Below are 23,526 nucleotides of genomic sequence, written 5' to 3'. Positions count from 1 at the left end.
CATAGATCTATTGCATTTCATATTTGGCTAAAGATTTTTCATCATATATATTATTAAAGATTTGCATCTTTTCACATGGTGATGCCAGTGATGTTTAGGAAATGAAATATTTATTTTGTCAGATTCAAGCTTGCTTCAGTAAGAAAATAATATTTAAATATATGCATGATTATGGCAAGAAGAAAAAAAAATGAACCACAACAAATAAGCTATATTCTATATACAGAGTATTCAAACTGAATTGCCAAAATATCAAAAAAATAATTATACATGTAAATACATCTGTATAAATGAGTTGTATCCTTAGATGTTAAGAAGTCCATTATTAGAGAATACCTGTTGCATATTAGTCTCAATTATACTCATTTCAACCTCAGAGGCAGCTGCCTCATTTAAATATGTTTAACAAATGTGAGCAAGCCAGTAGTGAGTAGTGGCTATGACACTTCACAGTTAAACTCTGATGTGTGTGTTCTAACATTGCCTACATATTTCTACCACTAAGGGTAAAAACTGCAACAAAGCCAGGTTACTATAGAAAGTCATTATTTGGAATTTACAATTTTGTTAAGCCAATATGAAGAAGTGACAAGCACAAGAAGACATTCACAAAACAGGGAACTTAAACTCTATTTGTGTGGTCACATAAACGCAACTGACAGTGGTAAACCCCCCAAAACCAAATTTAAGTAACAGTCATCATTAAACTAAAAGAATGTATAGAAATTATTTCACTCTGTAATTCTTTCTTGATGTACTGCATCAACAGCATACCTTAACTTCACTTTCCTGGTTTACAGCTAAGATATGAACATAGAAGTAATTGCAGTTGTTGGCTTCTAACTCTCTCTGTAAACTATGGAGAGATAAACTGCTATGACTGAATACACACACTACAAACAATCATATTTTGAAAATAGAGGTAAAGGATAAAAAATCCGAGGAACACAAAAAGGAAACCAATGATAAGCAATAATAAATAGCAAGTCAAGGTCACTTATGGAGCATATTAATTTGCTGCAGGCCAAAATATCATTCCATTCACATGAGCAAATGCATACATATTTTAAAGCAGAGGTCTCTCAAAAATCTGGACTTGCTTCGATGCCTCAGAATTCTCACTTTTCAACAAATGTGTGAGAACACTACCTGCCACAAACTTTGAAATATTTCCTTTGTGTAGGAAATAAATTTCTTCAAATCATACAGTCTATAAGACACTTACTGTTTTGATATTGGTATCTTGATGAGTGCTATGCCACAGTGACAATTTTGTGGTTTCTAGGATGAACTTCTCAAGTGTTCTGACAAAAATATGCTATTGTATTGTGTAATTTCACTTCTACAGAGAGTCTGCAAAAGAGCTGCACATGCTCCCCAAATGCTTTTCATCAATGAAGGCTATATGAATGATCACCACTTCTTACAAACTACTATGAACTTTTGACATTAAAAATTTGATTTAAAAGGCTATTTAACACGCTGTTCAGTGTGATTCTGTGGACAGGGAGCAGATTACTTAAATGGGTTATCCGTACACTATGGAGTGAAACACATTCCTTTTGAAGCCCATACATTTTTACGTGCCGACAGTCAAAACCAAAAATGTAGCTGTCTAAAGAGTTTTGAAATGCAAAAATTGATAAAGAGATATGATCATTTTTAAAAAACACTATTAATTTATTAATAAAATGTAAATGAATGCTTGATCCAAAGAGAAATCATTGCAACATATGCCAGGGTCCTAAACTTCCACTGAGTTAGAAACTTTTATAAATTATCCTTCTTGCATCAATAGCAATGACAGCATCACAAGAAGCATCAGCTACTGAATTCTCAAAAAGTATCAGGCAGTTCAGAACAATCTAGTAAGATGAACTCACCCTGTATATTTATACATATGTTTTAATTTGTTTGTTTTCTTTCAAACTAGTGCAATTTCATCAAAAGTCATTTCATTTCTTTCTTAGCAATGTTTAAAGCATAATTGTGTTTATCTACAATGTTTCCTATTTGGTTTGGTGTATTGAGATTTTGTAACAGCCATAAAGATGAGGAAATATGTTTTCACGATAATTAACTGAAATCAGTTTTTCTAAAACAAAAGCTTATCTGCTTTCCAGAGTTTTCTCTACCAACGGGCATTTCAATGACTATCATAGGGAAAAAGTTAAAAATCTAAGCATTTATAAACATGAGAGCACTATTTCTCCTTTAACTTTAGATTATATTGTCAGAGATACATGAACACAACACTTGTTGTAAAGAACATGATGTAGAACATATTAATCTATTTAAGCTTGTGAAAAAAATGTTTTCTTATTCAGATAATTTAATTCAGGATACACTACCACAATGAAGAGTACCAGAAATTAACACACCTGATCTGTTTTAATGATTTGTTTTATCTAGCAATAAGAAAGTGCTAAGAATCACAGCCTGCAGGTTGGAATGTAGCTATACCATACTGCGTGCTGCTTTAGCATGGAATTCCACACTAAGCATTTCAAATACCAGTGTGCTCCACAACCTCAACAGGGCTGAAGATCCTGCTGTGCTTGGTGCTGAGCTGAGGCACAGAAGGATGTGGATCTCAAATACCTGCATTCATTCTCCACTCAGACACTCTGCTGCAAGTCTGTGCAAAGCATTTCTAGAAGCAGCAAGAAAAAAGTAGCATGTTTATATGAATGGTTGTCATTTCACTTAGATAGTCAGGAGATGGCATTTCAAAAGGGAAATACTGAAAAACTCTTTTTGCATTCCAAAGGTGCTCACCTTCAGCAAGACCCCATAACATAACAGATTGACAGGAGATCCTGCTACCTTAATGACTTAACATTAAAAGTACATTGGTTCTGAAGAAGAAGAATGTTATTTCTCCTGATATATGAGAGAGTAATATAGAAAACTGGAAAACGAGACAAGGAATCACTTGTTACAAGTAGTCTTCTGAAAATAAACAATGAACTATTTCTCAAAACTAACTGATTGATTTCCTTCTTGTTGAGAATCAGTTCTACTTTCCTCCCACACAGTCACAATCTTCTGGAATGTATTTCCAAATTCTGGCAAGGGTTGATTTAAAATATCAGAAAAAAATCTCAAACCAGAAGAAGTCCACTAAAATTTAAAAGAAGCACAAACGTTTGTTGCATTATTTAGATTTAACCTTTCACAAACAAAAGACAAATTCAGACCATAAAGAACTTACATTTCTTGGGAGTTGAGACAGGGGAGGCAAAAAAATAGTGTGCACAATTACATTTCAGTAAGCTTGATCTTATACACTTGCTATTTTGAAAGTACTAATTCAATGTAGCTCCAAAAAAGAAGAAAAAATAAAAAACATTCTGCTGACTGAACTAATTACCACTAGCAAAAGAAGATGATGTCTCAATACAGAAAAATAGTGCAAGTACTAGCTTGGTATTTTGTTAATATAAATGAACTTTCTAGAGATTTTGCATGTCTTTTTTCTCCCAAATCTTTCATATTAGTATATATGAAAACAAATGTGTAAATTGTTTTGCTCTCAGTCTAAAGACCTGTTCCCTGTAGGGAATATTTTGTAATTTCAGTTGATGTTCATCTCCATTCTGCTTTTTTAAGTGTAGTATAATAGATTTATGTTGCATATTTAGCATAGGTCTGATGTTCCACAGGGCTCAATATAAAATCTAGAAAATACTCCCTAAAGCATCTTGTTTGTTTCTCAAAAGCAATTACTTCTAAGTAAACTGGTACATTTAAACTCTCATTAAAAATCATTAAGAGTATAACTCCTAATTATTTCCTAAAAACATGAGGGAAAATATGGGTCTGTGACAGGAAAGGAGAAATTGTGATAACTGCAATGCAGAAATACAGATGACATAGTAGAAAAACCTATAGTAAACATTTTTACCCTAATGAAAAGTATGCGTAATTATGAATTTTGCACGTTGAAGGAAATTTGACTCATAATAATCAGGAAAGATAGGGAGACAAAAAGATGCCATAAAGTTTCAGCCTGTGAATGAAAACACCACCTATGAACATGTTACTTTCTCAAGTAACTGCTCAGAAACTTTGTTTATATCCTAGCTTTTGCATATCTGTTAAATACAGATCCCTCAAGCCTTGCCTATTATACTTTGAACACTATTTTATTCATTTTACAGAGGTGCAAGTATAATCATTTCAAGTATTCAAAATCAGCAGGAAATTTTACAAGAACTTGCAACCATGTAGAGGAATAGCATGCCTTTGGTGGACCAACCCTGCAGCTGCTGACAGCAACCTAGCACTGCAGGCATATTTGAAATCTTACTCCTTTTTTTCCAATTGATCTGATGACATGAGTAGCAGTAGCTTATTGTCCATTACATGGCTCATGGAAATCCCAGGCCATTGTTCTTGTCATGAGACTGACTGTAAATTTAAAGTGCAGGGAATCCAAAGCATGGATGAAGCGCTAGAACTATTGTACATGCACTTCATTATTGATACAGATTTTCTTTGCTTTTGGACTTCAGAGAGATCTTAAACCCCAATGCATAATGGCCCAGCTGACCTGCCCAGCTCTTTCAGTATTTTCTACAGCCATTTTATTATAACTTCTGTGCTACATGGGACAATTAATGATACTTCATCCCTGTCTTCAGCTGCACAGCCCAAGGAATGCAGGAAGCATACAGCACTACACAGCAAATTACCCTACCACTATGAATCCACATACTCCTGCATGTTATGAAACCAGGCCTACAGAAACTGGGAGTCAACCAAGGTAACACAGCAGTCTATTGTCCCTTTCCAGACCTCAATGTACACGTCACAAAAGCTACTAAGCTCCAGCTGTAGCAAGTGCAACTGCAGCTATGCAAGTGTTCTCTGTTCTTAAAGGAAAGCAAAGGATCTGGACTTTGCTCTTCCCAGCATAACCACCATCTGCTTCTTCCACTCTTTTTGAGTTGCTTGCAGTATTTCCAATTGACCACTCATGCATCCATAGTGAATGCCAAGTGGACTTTTTGACTGTAGTACTTCAGTTAATTCAGCCAAAGCAACACAGACTTGAATTGCAAGACCCAAAATACCTTAAAATTTTACTGAAGACATTTCTTTCTCAGTTTCTAAAACTCCAAAAGAAAATTATAGTCTTTAATTTATGTGCCAAAAGCCCCTTTCAGTACCTAAGCATATCTCAACATCTACATCTAGTCTGGTTCACTAACTTCACACAACATGGGTGTGGAAGAGTAGCAACCATACATAGTTACATATAGCATTTTCCCTAGAGCAAATAAAAATATGCAGGAAGGGAAGGGATGCACAGCATATAATGAGGGTTGCTTTTGGTAATAATCCACTTTATAGCAACAGATAACAGTGTTACTATTTTGCTGTTTTCTTTTAGTCCAGATAAAATGTTTCCTCAGAGTTTTCTTTAACAGTCATGAGATTATCACAGTTGGTGCAACAGATGTTGGTCCCTAGGAAGAATGGCCTGATCCTGTAAAACCTGCTTTCTCATGTGCAGGCCTTTTGAAATCAGTGGGATTTATGTAAATAGGGATTTGCAGGATTAGGTTCACAGTCTAGGGAGTCTGCAGTACTTCAGTCATATGTGTTCTAGTTTTGTTGCCTGGGAACTCAATACACCAGAATAGCTTCTGAACAGCCCTTTAAAGAACATCCTTTATAGTAGAAGTATGAATCTGAACACCGTCCTTGAAACATGAATTTAGCATTACGACTTTGAATTACTGTAAAACAACCCCTCCTGAGCTAAATGAGAATCAAAGAGACCAGATGAGATCCATATTAACTTACAAAATGCAAGATGAATGTCCCTCACATTTACAAACCTGAGGAAGGGGAGGAAGATAAATCAGAGGTACTGTTTTCCATTCTTTGTTTTTCTCATTGTTCCTAAATGGAACAGAACATTCTGCAAGTATATTTTCTTCTTCCAGCACCAAAACCCAGAGCTACAAACATTATGTATACAATAGCTTTGGGTTACTAAGGAGACAGAATTGAGGTTGCTATTCAGCAATCAACAGACCTGTCCAGTGCAGGGGTTGCAACAGTGGTGCTATTGGCATTAGAGATGGCATCCTCCACCACCCCCTACTCACACACACTCTTGGGTTCTCCTCACACAGCCCCTGCCAGCTGTTCCCTAGCCCCATACCCTCCCTCTTCCCCCATCTCACCCATTCCCCAGATCTGCACAAGCTGTGGCAGGAGTTGGGTTACTGCTGCAGTTTTTATTGGCAACGAGGCATAAACAGCCCAGAGCCACCTAGCACTCAAATAATAAAAAAAAAATCTAAAAAAGCTGATGAGTATGAACTGTTTGTGAGAACACTCTCTGAAGATACAAAATGCTGGCATATTAATTCATCACCGATGATGTCCAAAGAAGCAGTTACTTTACCACTCAGCTGTCTGCCCCTCAGGCAATGAGAAATATGTCAGCATGGCACTGGTGGGGCCTCACCTTGAATCCTGTGTTCAGTTTTGGGCTACTACGGCAAATATTTTGAGGTGCCCAAGAAAGTCCAGCAAAAGGACAAAAGAAATTGTGAAAGGTCTAGAGAAAAACATCCATGAGGAGCAGTTGAAGGAGCTGACATTCTTTAGCCTGGAGGCAAAAAGGAGGGTGAGAGGAAACTTTAGTGCTCTCTCTGTAACCATCTGAAAAGAGATTGTAACCAGGTGGTTGTCAGCCTTTTCTCCCAAGTAACAGGACACAGGGCAAGAGGAAATAGTCTCAAGTTGCACCAGGGGAAGTTAATATTAATTATTAGGAAACTGACTACCAAAAGAGGTGTCAAGCATTGGAACAGGCTGCCCAGGGAAGCAGTTGACCTGCTATCCCTGGAGGTATTGAAAGCAGGAATTGATGCAGCATTCAGGGATTAGTGGTGAACATGGCAATGCTAGATTATTGCTTGGATTTGCTGTTTTTAGAGATCTTTTCCAACTTAAGTGAATCTAGGATGTCATGTGCCACTTTCAAAGAGGTAATATGTTACCAGTGCTAGAAAAAACAGGAACAAAATCCAGCGGCACTTTTGTCAATAAGATGCATAATGACTAGGATGTGTACCAAACAGCAAGCACTCAGACTGGAAACTACATACCAAACACCGCACAACAGACAGTCATATGCATATATTGTTATTGGAAAATAAAACACACATATAAGAGCAACAAGTTCAAATTAATATTTTATAGTTAATCCAATGGGAATTTTTTTCAGAGTAGGTTGACATCATCCCATAGGGAGCCCAAAGGAGCAGTTTACCTGAAAGCACATGAAGATGCCATATGAATGAAATTTTGCTGCTGTCAGGACCCACATGAGCTTCCTCAGACCTCACCATGATGTCTCTGGCTAACACTGTATTGTTACAACACAAAAAACCCGCAAACTTCAACAGAATCAAATTTTAAAATTGTAGAGTCTTTTTACAACTTTTTACAACTTTTGTGCCATGTGTGGCTTAATCATTAAATTCTGTTCCATTCATTTTGACACCTGTTTCCAGGGCATTTACTCTGAAAACCAAAGACTTCATAAAACATTTGCTAAAGCTGTTACTAATCACTTTTTCCAAGAATACAACCCATAACTATCACTACTCAGCAGTCACATCCACATGATCTAATACTGCCACTTTATAGTGTCTCAACTGCACTTTTTGGTCTCTGACAAAGGTGCCTGTCAATGGCAAGAGAAATGTCATGAGCATAGAGAAGACAAAAATCTCATTATATTGTAATATAGAATTTAAGAAAAAAAAATCTATGCATAACCCTCTCTGTAGGTTCCTCACCAGATGGAATAGGGAGTTCTGTGTGAAGTTCTGAGTTCCTACTGTGAAACACGTCAGCAAGCCCAAGTTACCAAAAATATGACTTGTATTCTGACAAGGTCAAACTGGCTGGACTATATTTAAAACACTTTTATCTTACTGCAATAGGATAATGTGCTCTAACACTATATACCACAGGAACGTAAGACTCTTCTGCTGATTTAACCCAGTCTCAGAAGCTTATGCTTTGTACCATGCTTCAGGTTAATTACAGCTGAACACTGCAGAAGAACAGCACAGGACTCTAACACAGCACCAAGTGAATTAGTCTGGCCTGCTGATCAAAGACTAAGCAGACATTGTCCAGAAAAGCAACTAAAAAGCTGCAAAAATCTGAGAGAAAGTTTGTGTGATTTTAGTTGCTCATCATTTGTGAAGTCAAAGCTCAGAAAAGGAAGAAATGGAACTAATGCATTAGAACCACTGAACCCTGAAATTAGAAAGAATATCAGGTGATCTTCTGAAGTACTTCTCTGCAAGATCAAGTTTAGGTATGTCATCTTGGTCTATGCTCCCTAAACCTGTCCTTGATTAAAAAAAAAACACTGCCCTCATCATTAGAAAGATATTGAATTTTTTTCTTAAACATATTATTAACTGATGAAATGTTGAGTCTTTACTTCTTGATCTACCTATGAGGAAGGTTAATCAGAAAATTAGAAAGTTTCTGGCTACCTCCAAATAATCCACACTTTTTTCCTCATGTACGTAGAGCAACCAAAACTAGACAGCATTGAAAACCATTTTTAGTTTGTTCAGTTGGATGCAATTAATAGTGTGTAAGTCCTTCCAACAAGTATTGTAACTTCATTCTAGGACTTGGTTCACACTATTGAATGATCAATATAAGTATTTGACTCTATAATGATACTCATCCTGAACCTTAATTACATCTTTGAATGCACATTCTTTATGTCACACAAATATTGAAGGACAAACAACAGATTAATTGCTGGCCCTAATGCTGTGTTTGTGAGTGCTAAGAAGCCATTCCAAATGTTCCAAAAAGGATTAATGCAGTATAACAAGTCTATTTAATTACTGAAACGCTAGTGATCCTCATTTTACTATAAGCAGCTTTTCCTCTATTTGAAGGTTGTAAATAGAATAGAAATCACTACAGGACAACTATAATTCTTGTCCCAGAATATTCAAGTTATAGCCACAATATAGTGGAAAAATATATGAAAATCCAAGGAAGACTATATATACACATTGCATTTGTGTAGGACCTATCAGGATCAGCACACGTTTTAAAATACACCAGAACTCCTCACTATAAAGTGCAAAAAACAATTTTATGCTCTAAGTAACAATTTGATATGTTTTCTTAAATAAAAAAAAATTTGCATCCATTAAGCCAGTTAAAGTAATTACACATAGCTTTAATACTAATTCCGTAGGGTTTAATAAAACCAACTAAGTCTGTGGCTCCTACAACATAAGCCTCTACAAATGACTGAACTTCAGGCTGTAAATTCACCTATGAATGGATATACGGCAAAATCACAACCTGATATCCTTTAAATTCTATGGCTGAATCCAAAAGTCCAATCAATTTTTCAATTCTCTTTTCTGCACAAGCTGGTTATTCTTTAACTGAAAGTTAAACAATAGAATAAGTTTTGATGTTAACCCTTGTTTTGCTGTAAACTGCACTGTTTCAGTATCAGCTGGAAAAATGCATGGACACACTTCATTTTTGTAAATTATTGCCACTGTCCACTCTGAGAAGTGGATGCCGTAATTTTGTAGGTGTTGGTATGACTAGCTCGTTGCCAATCCTGCAATATCATAATAAGGGAAGGAATGAGGAAAGCAGTGACTGAAGGCGTAAAAGTAGGTGCCATACTGGGTCCAAAAAACACAGGTTACTAATTACTTAGGAACATTTCACTACAATCACTTGGGGCTCCAGGCAAAGCTAGGATCTCTAAGACACAATCCTGGACTAAGCCCCTACAAACCAACGGTGTGCCCATCAGCTGCCTCACAAATCAGACTTGTCCAAGTCAGGGAGATGAAACAGGATGGCCAGTATATTCCAGACACAGGTCCACTGTTACATTAGCTTAGGTTTCACCCCACACTTCACCAAATGTTTGACCATCCATCCTGAGCTTGGAACAACAGTGCAGGAATTTTGGTGTTCAACTGGCCCACTTGAATGAAAACTTATGATGAGAACAGGTAGAAGGATGGGAAAGCAGACTGATCTCATAAGCCACACCTGCACGCACTGCAGACGCCTCCTTTGTGATTGAACATTGCTGAATATCCATACAATTGTCTCATAAAAAGTGTTTATTTTATCTTTCTGTCTGGGGTATATTTTTGCTTCACTGTCACAGGACAGGGAAACTCAGAGAGCTGTCTGTGCCACGTCCATGTTCCAGTCCCAAGGGCTAGCCCTGCCCAAAGCTCCTGCTGAATGAAGCAGGGGTGACAGGAGTGCTGCTCCCCGAGCCCCAGTCCCTGTGAGGGGCCAGCCCTGCTGTGAGGTTTCACCCTGACACCCTCTCCCATGGAGTGGTACCACCGCAGGGCTTGCAGCAAGGAATGCTTTGTGCCCGCCTTCCCTGCTTGGGCAAGTTTCTTCTGTCTGGGCATGAGAAAACTGGGTACAACATTTCTTTATGAGACAGAGCCCTCTTGGGGGCTGGGCACCAGCACATGGGTTTTGCTTGCAGTGGAATATGGGAATCTTTTAGCCACTACTTATGTCAGTGTTTATCACAACACTTGCTGAGCCAGCACTGAAGCAAGTGGTGTTCTGTCTCTCCTGGTCCAGAGACACAGAGATATTAATTAACTTGCCTGCAGTCACCCAGGGAGACAATGGCAGGGAAAAGGATTTTGAAGTCCTTGTAACTAAACATTGAGTCATGCTTTACATTGTCATCACAGTGGTAGCATTCAAGTTCCTTGCACCAGCATTCCCACCTTCTTCCATCAGAGGAACTATGTAACTACAATTAGAAATCACACCTAGCTTGCAGAGTTTCATACAGAAAGAAAAAGTTTCATCAGATACAAGTGCACAGGAATGCAGTATGTAAACATACCATCTGATTTTTTTTTTCTTGAAAGAAGCAAAAGGATTAAGTTTACAAAGAAATCAGGTGTACTGCAGAAATACAAACCTGCTCATGTGCTGTGAAAGTCAGTGCACAGTGCTGTGGAAGAATATGGGGTTTAAACTGTGTGAATTCAATTGAATAAATCCACTCATGTGAGCAAAGTCTAAAGTTAAGGACTTAAAATAAAAACATACCAATTATCTGATGCCAACAGGAATACAAATTTACTTGTTTTATAACGGTACCAGTACTAGCCTATAAGCTTTCTTAACCTAGCTACAGTTTTTTGACAGATCCAGCCACTGATTTTGAATGGTGTTGCTTCTTAAAATAGTGTAATAATGCAGCGTGTGATTAGGTATAATATTCATTTCAATAAAAATAAACTATCCCAAGAGTCAAATAGTTGGTAGTTATGAGAAGCACAAAGTCTACATAAAGAAGCTGGCATTAGTATCTGAGATACTGACAGTAGGCAGCCTGTCAGGGTAAGGGGCCAATGACTGTCCCCCACCAAGAATAATTCTTAAGGACAAGTAGCTTCCACTAAAAATAACCCATTTCACTTTTCTTTTAAGAAGTCATATAAATATTGTTTTTTCCCCTTTTACTAAGTTTAGGCACTGCATCAAGCATGGTGTTTAAAGTCTTTTGCTTTAGAAACAATGGCTGCTCTTGAATACAAGCTAGGTCTTTAGAAATCAATGTTTTTGTTTATGATATTGACAAGAAACACTCCTGCATTTCACACCAAAAATTATTTTAATCATTCTTGTGTCCTAAAAATTGAAACAGTGTGAATACTCATCAGATTTTTATCAAAAAATATTTTCAAAGCAGAACTTTCTTCCTACGTCCCACTCAAACAAAGCTTACAGTAGAATGCGATTGACTAAGATGGATGGTGGTTGCCCTTGAGAAAAGTAGTGACCCTGTGCACCCCAACATAACAGAAATGCACAGCAGCCTGAGAGAGCATGGACTCTTTCTCCAGCTCCCAGAAATTCTCTCACTATCTCTTCTTCTATGAAGGGCAATTTTCCCTCTCACTGTCAGTAGACAATAGGCGGTGACATCAGGAGCACTTCCAAAGGAGGATGCAGATGCTCTGGAGGGACACTGAAAACCCAGTGGGGTGTAAATTCAGGGCCGAGGTCTTCTTGTCAGCAACTACCACAAAGAAGTGGAGGAAGTGGCTTGGCCACTGAACAATGGAGAGGTCAAGCAGTTCACAGTCATTTCATGACCCAGACAAACCAAGGTCAAGACATTCAGGTAGCAGCTTGGGGTGGGCATGAGTAACAGCACAAATGAATTGTTTTAACAAATCAGCTTTGGTCAATTAAACCTAACAAGATGCGTTGCATCACATAGCAGGGTTCTTGACACTAAGGCCAGGAGCTGAGGTCAGCCTCGTAAAACATATCTTTTAATGTGGCATAACAAATTTAGGGTAATCCATCTAGAAATTGCAGATATTAGAGTAAGTTGTCTTGATTAGGAGAAATATTCACACTTTTAAATCAGGGAAGCTAGAGTGGAGTTATCCCTTCAACAAGTCAGGCATCATTTTCAGTAGCATTACTCAGGCAATGGATAGCTGATGCTGCAGCAAGTATATTTGCTATCTCTCAGACACAATGCACATCTGTAATAGTCTTCTAAGCATTTTCCTGTTAGGCACTTCATAAGAAGACTGAAAATGGTTCAGCATTTTAGCCCAATGTAATCCACAAACAAAAAAAAATAAACTCTGTGAATATTTTAATTTCATTTAATTTCTAAAGGCGTAGGGTTTATAATTACTGAATTCTAAAACATGCACATTGTTTCCATTCTCCTTTAAACAAAAATATGTAAATCTTATGACACCTCAGAACACAGCTTATGAAGGATATGGCAACGAAATTTACTGGAAATTAAAATACAATGCTAGGTTTAAGATAAATAGATAACAATTTTTCAGTTGTTTAAATTGATCCTTTATGAAAAGATGTGTAGCAACTGAGGTTAATGTTGCTTGGAGATGAAGAAGTCAAATACATAAACAATTTGTTCAAAACATAGATATTTTAAATTATCAATTATTAAATAATTCCAAACAATATATAATATACTTACCTGTTCACACCATTTGCCTCCAACAAACAAGCACAGAATTTTTTTCCTAATTTCTCAACAGCCACACCAAGTTTCTCAGAGTTCACTACCTGTTCATCTTAGCATTTTTCTTGCCTGTGCACTTTCTAAGGAAGAAAAGGGGAACTGTTTTTATCAATTTCCATATGTATGTTTTTCAGAGGGGAAATAATAAAAAGCCCACTTAGAGCCATAGAGATGTCTTTAGTGAAGGAGCCCCCATGGAAGCACATTGAAAAATTTAACATGGCCCTTCCACTCTGGAGATGAGCAGCTACTTAAGTAAAAAAGTGCAAGGTTTCACTGACAGAAAAGAACACGATTGAAGGCGATGCAGCTAAGCTTTCACACCATGCCACATCACAGTAACATCTCCTTATTCCAATTCCATTCCTATATAAACAAACAAATATACATGTAGTTTAAAAATTCCAAACACCACAGACAGTTAGGCAAATTAAGATTAAAATTACTCCAAGGTCCCTATAATCTTAAGTCACCTTTCTGACTTGAAGAGAGGTCTCATATAAAGTGGAATGTAACACACAAGAGTCATAGGGCATGAAGGTAAAAGCTCTGGTCCTCAGGCTATCTAAAAACATTTGAAACACTGTTTTTGATAAACACACTTTAGACTACCAGCCCTTTCTCAAAATCCCTCCAAACACTGTCTGAAGTGCCCATCTCCCACCACTCTTTTTTGGGAGAGGAAGGGGGAAGGAAGGGGGGGGGCGGGGGGCAGGGAGAATATAACAAAAATTACATTCCACTTTTGATGTTCTCAAGAAACAGCTAAAGAAATATATTTATGTAAAATTTAAAAAGCACAGTATACTTCAGAAAAGAAAAGAATCCCCCTCACAGGAGAACTGGGAGGGATAGCACAAATAATCTTTTGTCAATAAAAACGTGGTGAGGACAAAATATGAACAGCTACCAAAAAGAATGCTTCAGGTTCACACACAACTCTCAGCTACAAAACAGTACAACAGACACACCAAAATGAACTCCGCTTTCTCTAAGACAAAGCTAATAATCTGAGATTTACTTCCCTTTTATTATTTTACTTCCTGAGACTTTCAAATGTCTTGAAATCCAGGTTTGAATGCCCTGAGCTAGCGTTTTAGCAAAAAATTTCTAAAGATTCCACCAGACTTTAAAATTACAAAAAAAAAAAAAGAGATACAGAGTAAAATCATTAAACCTCCCTATAATGAATGACGTCTTGTTTGACATCTGTCAAACAAACTGAATAGTAACAGACTTTCTTTCCTTTTTACATTCAATTAGTACCTGTAAAGCAGCTTTTCATAAGGAGCCTTCTCCTTCACCCCACAAAGGAAGGAGTAACCCTATTCAGTTGACATAGCTATTTAACTTGATTTTAAGATCATCCTAGTCCGAGCAATGACATAAAAGAAACATTTCACCGTGCTGCTGAGACTGGAAAGTAACACTTCAGGAAACCTCTTGAATTACTGTGTTGGGCACTGTGGACCACCATTTCAGAGGGCCACCTGTCCTTGACATGACTGTGCTACTACCCTAGGGGCAGGACAGAGGAGAAGGAGGAAAAGCAGGGGGAAAAAAGGAAAGCTAGATAAAGAAGCAGACTTGACAGCAACCTCATGCAATTAACTTTAAAATCCGACCTGCAGAGGCATTTAGCACTTAATTATTTTAATCAAGTTTTCACAGTTACAGTGAATTCAATATGCATGAAAATTTAAGAAATTTAGAACATAAAACTCTGCTTTAAATTGAGGTATTTCCTTTATTAATTAGTGGTCTTGTATATAGTTTAGAAGAATTCTCTTTTTTCATAGTATTATTTCTGTCTGAAAGTACCATGAAGCAAGGCTATTGTATTCCTTTTCCATTCTTTATCATTTCTTGGTTTTGAACTAAATGTAATTCATAAATTAATACCGACCCCTATATTTTCAAGTAGTTAAAAAGAATTTATTTAAACTTCAGGTTTTTTTTTCTTAAACACGATTGATGTTATTTAACCCTGTGAAAATTATTCCTCTTAGTTATCAGGTGAGAAAAATCAGAATGAGGTAAGTACTCCTTACTGAAGTGCATATAAATTTAATTCCTGTTAACAGTAATGTTAATATGGAAAATTCCCTTTTCTTTTTCATGAACCTGACATATGACCCACATTCCTGCCCTGAAGTAAACCTTTTTAAATTAAAAAGAAAAAAATCACACATTTTGAATTCTTCAGACTTACTATCTGAATGTTAGTTCACACATAAATGTTTTGATGAAATAAAAATTGCTAAGTGGCCTTACAAAATGTTTCAGTATCATACATCTTCATAAACACAGTAATTACAATAATTTATTTTCAAAAATTATTACATCCATATATACACTGAATTAACCTCCATTTCCAGTGGCAAATGTCTTCCTTGCCTATAATTTTCAGTACAATAGAGACAGTCAAGAAAACAGTTCTCAAAAAATTTTACATTAGAAAATTATAAAATAATACAGTGTCTTTCTCAGTTGACACAAAAAAGTTGTTATTTTTTTTAATTGCATTTTCTGCATTCCTGGACAGGCTGGAATTGTCCAGAGCATTTCAGTTTTTAAAAGGTTGTTTATCGTCTGTGATTTTTAAACTACTGAAAACTCTTCTTGTACTTGAGCAGATAAAATAGAAACTCACACTTCTGGTTAAGTACTGACTGGCTTTCTGATTCAAAACTGAGATTTAAAGCAGGGGATCGTATGCCATTTCACCGTGCAAGAAACAAGGTCCTAGAGCATATAGAAGCCTGTATGTACAGGCAGTAATAAGCTCTATTTCCTGATGTTCCTGCTGTAACTCATAATTTGCTGTGTAAACTCCCAACAAACCATCTTGCACACTGACATACCCTTCTGCAAAACAGGTAAAATATTCTACTGTGTGTTCTCAGATATAGTGTTCAGAAGGAGGCAAATTGATAAGGTTAAAAGAAATAGAAACAATCAGCAAATGTTTGATTCATCTAAGCCCACTACTTTTTAGTTAGTTGTATGTGGGAACATCAGTGCGCACAAAAAATGCAAACCCTTATCCAAAATCTGTCTGGGTGATGTGATATTTAGGCATATGACCATAATATGACTTAACCAGGAACTGCTTAAAACATTATTTTGAGTGTGATTTTAAGTGGAATTTCACGTAGTCACCGCAAACTAGCCAAAATAATTTTATTACAATTATAAAATATGAACAGAATGACTGCACAACAAATTTTCTCTACTTACAGAATGAAAACTAAAACTTAACATGACAACTACGGCGCAAACCTCTTTCAAAATTTGAGCTCCCTATAGACATAAATTCATAAAGTTAAACAAGTTTTTAAAAAGATCAAGCCATTGATAAGCCCACCCACTCCTGCAATTCACACATATCAAGTTTAAAAAAAATAGAATTACAGTTCCTTCTGGAAGAGGGCACATTTTTCAAATCAAAAAAGGCACACATGTTGCCAGGACTGTCTGAATTGGGAAAGCGATATCCCCACTTGGCTAGGGATTACCAGTTTGCTGGCATTAAGCTCAGTGCAAAAGAGTTTCGGCTCAATGCAGCGGCAGCACCCTGCACCCCAGCTGAGGTTATCTGCAAGCACGTTTTTGAGGAGTGTAGGCACCACACTGGGGTGTGCCCGTGCCCTGTCCCATGTCCCCCCAGCAGGCCATGGCACCTGCAGCAGGTCAGGGCACTGCCAGCCTCCCCAGCTCAGGGCTAGCTCAGCTCGGCAGTCCTGCACACAAAATTCTCCCCTTGGCCAGCAAGAGCCCTGGCTCTTCTCTCACATTTCTCTTGCTTTTTTCCTTTTTTTTTTTTCCTGGCCGAGCATCCCCCTGCTTCAATCCTCAAGAGACAGGACACAGTCTAGCAGCTCAGGGACCCACACAGGACAGGCTCCCTTCTGTGCACCCTTTGGGTAGAGCTGCTAATCCTTCTTATTAATTAACAAGATAATAGCAGTTAACTGGAAAGCAATATTAATGTTAACAATCTAGGAAACTTCCAACAGAAATTATTTATTCTTTTTTGCCAATTTTCTGGTAACAAAGTCACACAGCTGGAGCTGTGGTAGCATCTTGATGGCGTAAGAAGTTAAAAAACAGAGTGCCTGAGCACTACAGGACTAAGGACATCTGCATCTATTTTCTTCCCTACTCCCTAGATAGTTTAAAAGATCCTCTCCCCCTTTGACTCCAGTTTATTAACAGCTGGGAACATGGGCTCCCCCAGTTATATCAGCCTTACGTAAGGACAAAGGAGAGTGCAAACAGTAACATGATTGATCAGAGAAATGTACTCTGAAAGACATATGCACTAAAAATACTTTAAAATCTTAACATTTATATGTACCATCGCTTCAGTTCTTTAAATTCTCAAGGCATTTCCCAAGGCGTACTATGCTTCATTCAGTATATGCTGAATTAGCTAAAATCAATCATCAAGTTTGTGTTTTATTTATGTTGAAAAAAAAAAGAAAAGTAACAGAGATGACAAGGGAATTCAGAATTCTGTAGACAAGGCACACTGCTATAGATATTTTATGATTTAGAAAAAAAATAAGGCAATTTTTAGCTTTTATTAAAATTAGTCTCTGTAAGAATAAGTAAAGCATCTATCTGAATGAGAGATTTATATTATCTTGGTTCTGTTTCAGCAAACAAGTTCTGCAGCTTTCATTCACTGATTGTCAAAAACTTTCCAATGTGCCCACTGCAATGCGGATGCCAACCAACGAATCAAAGGCATTCAGCAACTAGACAAAGAGGGTCTGATGCCAACCTCGGTGCCACTGGCAACCATTATTGGCATCAAGCACATTGTCTGCCTTTTTTTTCCCCCCTCTCCTGGCACTCGACAAACAAAATGGCGGTTCTTGTAGCAACGGGAACACAGCATAAGGGCTGTGCTGAATCAAATACCATCAAATGATTTTATGGACTGACATGCATTTCATACCAAATGACAGACACGCTCTGATGCTGACAGGGGGAAGAAGAAAATTTTAAAAGGGGACAATTCTGTCAATAGAAACTATGTCACACCATTTTTAGTTTTGGTTTTATAAACAATCTGGGTGGGACACACACACGCCCCTGGTACACACAACAGAGCAGAGCCCCATAGAAGCATGTTATGATTAAGGATTATTTTGATTTTAAACATTGATCACAGTGTATACTTCGCATTTTCTTCTTCAATTTCAGTCAAAGGAGCAGTATTGCAACCTTTGTCAAGCTTCCTTTTTTCTTTTTTTTTTCTTTTTTTTTCAAGAGGAGAACAGAAAGTGAACAGAGAGGAAGACAGATGCTGAATTTTAAGATGAGCGAAAAGTAGCATCTGAGGAAGTTCACCGATGATAGAACTTCATAGATAAGTCCTTATTTCTTCTTTCAAGGCAGACATGGAAGTAGAAGCTCTTTTTGTTAAGAACTGAAAAGATTATTGACACTCTTAGATCTGGAAATTGTCAATATATTGTAACATTACTCTGCACTGCAATGCGGATGCCAACCAACAAATCACAGACATCCTAGGCTAAACAAAGAAGGTCTGATGCCAATCCTGGTGCCACTGGCAACCATCACTGGCACTCGAACTATCCTTCCTCCTCTTTTTTCCTCTAATCTTCTATTTTAAAGCAACAAAAAAGCAAAGTACTTGGCCCTTTCATTCATTTTATGTGCTAATTCCTTCTTCATATTTCGTTCAGGGATTTAATTGTTTCTACATTTCCACTTAGTTTTTATATGGTGCTATTAGGCGTGTTTGTATGTTCTGAAAGATAAATAAAAAGAAAAACGGCATACATATCATGCAGCATTTTGGTTGACTTAATGCATATCTTTCACAAAGCCTGGCACTCTCAATCATGTACACTACAAAGCGCCACAATTAACCTGCTTTCAATGAGTATAGATAATCAATGTTTGATAAAATGGAAAAAAAAATGACATAGACAACTTAATATGACTTCTTCAAGAAGAGAGCCAACACATGTTAATGGAAGATTTACAGTAAATCAGTAAGACAAAATGCACACAGTTAGCAATAAACGAAAGGGTCTTCTAAGAGTAACTTAGCATATAGAAACTAGCCAGCTTCATTTTCAGTATATTCTCAAAGTAGCATTGTGTAACTTTGAAAATTATAACATTACAGCATGCTTAACTTCCTCATTTCCTATTAGACAAAAGTGTTTTAAACAAATTTATATTCTCAATACATTTAAATCAATAAAATCAGCTATGCCCTGCAATTCCTTCTTCCACTTCAAGTTACTGCCTTTCAACAACTTATAAGTCAACAGTGTGTTAAGAGTACTCTGACCCCAGTTTCTTTGGCTCAAGAGCTACTTAAACAGTTTTGCCTCCCTTTGTAGTTTTGACTTTTAGAGACAGGTAAATCCATTGAATTAAACAGTAAGCTATGACTTATGCTATATGCATTCAAAATATAATTTGATTTCTTCTTCCACAAAAGGAGTTTAAAGGTACAAATTAATTGTAATTAAGCTACTTTGTTTCACGCTATCAAAAAAAAATTTTTCTTCCTATATTTTGGGATCAGATTTATCAGACACCATAGCTACTTAAAGTCGCTGTAAAATATCTAAATGTAACTACTGTTCTGGAGAGATAAAAAAAAAAAATACCAGTGGGGGGTAAGAAAAAGTCAATTTTTTTCCATGACAAATATTCGACAAAAAAGAACCTGATATATAGGTTCACTAGGACAGTTCTTCACTTTCGTAAGTAAATGCTGAAGAATTTACTTAAAACAGAAATATGTCTTTGTGTATCTCTTAAAGAATGAGTATACACCAAATGAAGACATGCAATTTTACATTTTGTTTTAATAAAATCAGTCAATTTGTTTTTCAGTTAAATCCCATAATTATTTACCAAGCATCAGATAACAGCCTGCCATCTGCCCTTCTGCAGGCCATTTCTACCTACTACCAGTCCTCGTTGTGAAATGGCCCACCATCTGCAGACAGTCAAACTTTCCCTAGTAGAGATTTGTGGCTAAAAATGAAATGCATTATTTCTGCTGATCAGCCAGCATTACAAAGACACTTAGAAGATGGCATCATTGCCAGAAAAAACCAAAATGACCCTTACAGAGAAAAGGTATTTCAGAAGGCTTAGTATCAGAGAAGAGGAAAAAAACTGACTAAAAACAAACAAACAAAAAAAAAAAAAACCAAACAAACTAACAAAAAAAAAAGCGCCAATCATTTATCTACTTACAGCCAATTAAAATTTTAGGGATTATGCCTATGGATATTGTTATTGAATATCCAATGTATGAAATATGGCTAGCAAGTTTTCCCCCTTACACATGTTTATCAGAAGCCCTGTTTTATTTGCATTCTGTAATATTAAGTTTAAGAAGCTTTTCCATAGAGCACCTGCAATTTTCCACATTTCAATTGCCTTCCAATTAAAGGTATATGAGTGTGATTATGAAAATATACACTTCACAAAAATTTCTCAAAATATTACAAGCTGGATCTTTAAAGCTTAGATAGATAAGATGAGATATTGATGGAAAATATTAATGAAACATTACATATTGTATGCTGTAATTCTGAATCTATTTGGCATTTACAAGACATATAGCCATGATAAAGTGTTTTCAAGCTTTGTTTTATAGGTATGAGAAAGTTGCTCTTCAATGTGATAGCAGAGTCATCAGTTTAAAGATTACTTCTTGATTATTTATAACTACAAAGAGAATAATAAATATTTGTAGTATTTATTGTGACTGTACAATTGCATATACCTGCATCTATTCTTAATAGTACTGAGTGGGTGTTTTGTCTTGTTTTTCTTTAAAAATTCAACTTGAAAACAAGAATGTTTTCTGAAGTCACAACTATGTACTGCCACTAAATAAAAGACAACTTCAGTGGAATGAAAGTACTGCCTTGGTATGTGTCTCTCTCTTTTGAAAGAGGCACATACGTCAAATATGCACATCTCACAAGTCTGCAGGAGTATGTGTGTGTTTAAGTATATACGTATACAGGCTGATTTACAAACGTATATGTAGCCACACTACATCCATAGACCACAGAACAATGTTTCACTGGAAGCCAGCCCACAGGGGAAAAAAGGGCTACTTGGAGTCAGAGTCTGACATAATAACATAGAAACATGACAATCTGCTTCCTACCTTGCTCCTGCACGTAGTATGCCAAAAACAAATCAAGCTCCTTGACTGATACTGTTATGTGATGTGGCTGGACGCAAAGTGCTGGATTTGTGCAATGTGGGGATTTCATGAGACGTTCTCCATCCGTACTTTCCAAGGGGATGCCTTTGAACAGGATCACCATGACTAGATCCAGCCGCCAGACTTTGTCAGCCTGTCGCAGGCAATCGATTCTCCTAATCTTGCCCTTCTGGTCAGGATTGGACAATACACAGCATGGGTGCTTCTTCCCAGTAACTGTGAGCACAAAATCCTCCCGGAACTCTTGGCGAATATCTTTGCGCAGCTTGGCCAGGAGCCTGGATGCCCACTTCTGTTTAATTTCAGGCTTTTCACTAAGTAGCTCATCCTTGACTGCTCTTTCCTCATCCTTTGACATTCGTTTCTCATGTTTTTTAAAGTACTTGCGTTTTCGAGCCTGAAGATTGAACCAAGTATAGGCAATTGCACGGACATGTGGAAGAAGTGCCTCAATGAACGGGTGAAATTCATCCTGTGAAAAGAAGTGAAGGGAAAAAAGAAAGAAGAGAACAAGAAAACTCAAAGTCAGAAAGTTCTCATAATCAAAGCAGTATCAAGAAACGTTTTTGAAAATCTTTAAGTGAAAAATGAGACAAAGAGAATAAACACTTAAAATTTACACAAATTTCTGCATAACACCTTTTATGAAATTATTATTGTTGTCTGGCAACAGACAAAAAGTGCATAGAGGATCACGTTTTTTTCCCCATGTTTCATTCTTTGAAAGAACCATGTGAAAATTTTATTTTGTACTCCTCCTCTCATTCCATCTCACAATGCTGCAGAGACAACATAATTTAAGAGATGCTACCGAGATGTTTTGTTCCTAACATTTAAATATTTGAGTGAACAGCTAGCATCAAGAAAAGTACCATTGCACAAAGAGGATACTACACTGTTTTAAGAAATCTGAGCAGAAATGTTCAGAAGGCTGAGGCAAATGCCACAGTTCATTTCTCTTCTCTGTGGCACAGAAACACAAAGCACATACATGCTCAGTGTAATGCCACACAGTTCCCGCTTTTGGAGCATGCTCTCAGCAAGAGACTGCTGGTGGCACAAAGAGCATGCGCCATTAAACTTGATCCATTTTCTTATCAAACGTCCAACATTCCAGCACTGAAACAGCACCATTCCAGTGGTGGTAACTAGAGAAACCAGTATACAGTAAGGGAAAGCAGGCAGAAGACACAACATGTCATATACAAATCCTGAAAAGAAGCTTCTCTACTTTCAGCTCCTCTTGCTTCCCTCCCAACACCCCCAAACTCTGTAAAATTAAGACTTTATGAAGATGAGAACAAAAATTATGTTTATGTCCTTCCAGCAGTTCCACTGTGGAGTTTGGAGCCCCATAGAGTCAGTTAATTTGTTAAATGATCACATGAGTTTGGCAATTATTCTAAACCCCTTAAAAATCAATCTGAGGTGTACAATGAAAAATGGCAACTTGGCACAAACTTTGCATTCTTTGTGTTTCTGCATGCTGTGGCAATAAAGACATTATGAGTCCACCGCTGGTCCAATGCTGCTTTTGTGAAATCCATGCAATTTATTTACACTTTCAAAATATCTCTTTCTCTTGTCTGGCTTTACCTGCAAGTTCTTATCTTCTGCCTAGCAGCAATATGGATTGCATTAAGGAGGTAATGCTTAGTTGTCTACAAGCACATCCTATAGCAATTAAATTAATTTGGTTTGTCTGCTTAAAGTACCATCCTACACATCTATGTTAATATCTAAATAGAACTTCCCCAAAAACTTATTATCCATTAACAAGTCTGCTGCTTAAAACACGGCAATCTGCTTATCAAACATTACTGTATTTTGGGTTGAAAGGGAGACCTTATGGGAGATATCTTTCTTCCTGTGTGCAGGGATATTTGGTTTTAAATACCATGCAGATTGCTCATCATACTTAGTGGCACAGTGCAATCAAACTAAAACTGAACGTTTTTTATGCAATTATATTCAAGAATACAATTAACAAAGTACTATTTTAGTTACACTGATAGACAAGGAATGAATTATGTTTAATCAATAGGCTGATTAACTCCATTAGGTAAAAATGATGAAAGTGTAACTAATGGTCTCAATTATAGAGTGCAGACTACGAAGCTTCAGGCAAAGAATTCCGTATTTAAATCTTTGAATTTCAAACAAA

The 23,526-nt window shown here is 36.9% G+C and overlaps 1 protein-coding gene across 8 annotated transcripts in view; it reads right to left on the bottom strand.

Moving 5' to 3' along the window:
* NFIB (nuclear factor I B) overlaps positions 1-23,526 on the bottom strand; it is a 259,017-nt gene that overhangs the window by 136,734 nt on the left and 98,757 nt on the right. For 6 of the 8 annotated variants that reach the window (XM_062514005.1, XM_062514006.1, XM_062514010.1 and 3 more), the window contains exon 2: positions 21,303-21,834. In XM_062514005.1, coding sequence (XP_062369989.1) covers positions 21,303-21,834 — 532 coding nt within the window. Of the gene's footprint in view, positions 1-21,302; positions 21,835-23,526 lie in introns of those variants that run through there. The other 2 variants (XM_062514012.1, XM_062514013.1) reach the window with 2 other exon arrangements.

The sequence above is a fragment of the Cinclus cinclus genome, chromosome Z, assembly GCF_963662255.1.
Source record: "Cinclus cinclus chromosome Z, bCinCin1.1, whole genome shotgun sequence".
NCBI lineage: Eukaryota > Metazoa > Chordata > Aves > Passeriformes > Cinclidae > Cinclus > Cinclus cinclus.
Note: the sequence above shows the minus strand (reverse complement) of the source record. Positions and strands in the feature narration are given on the sequence as shown.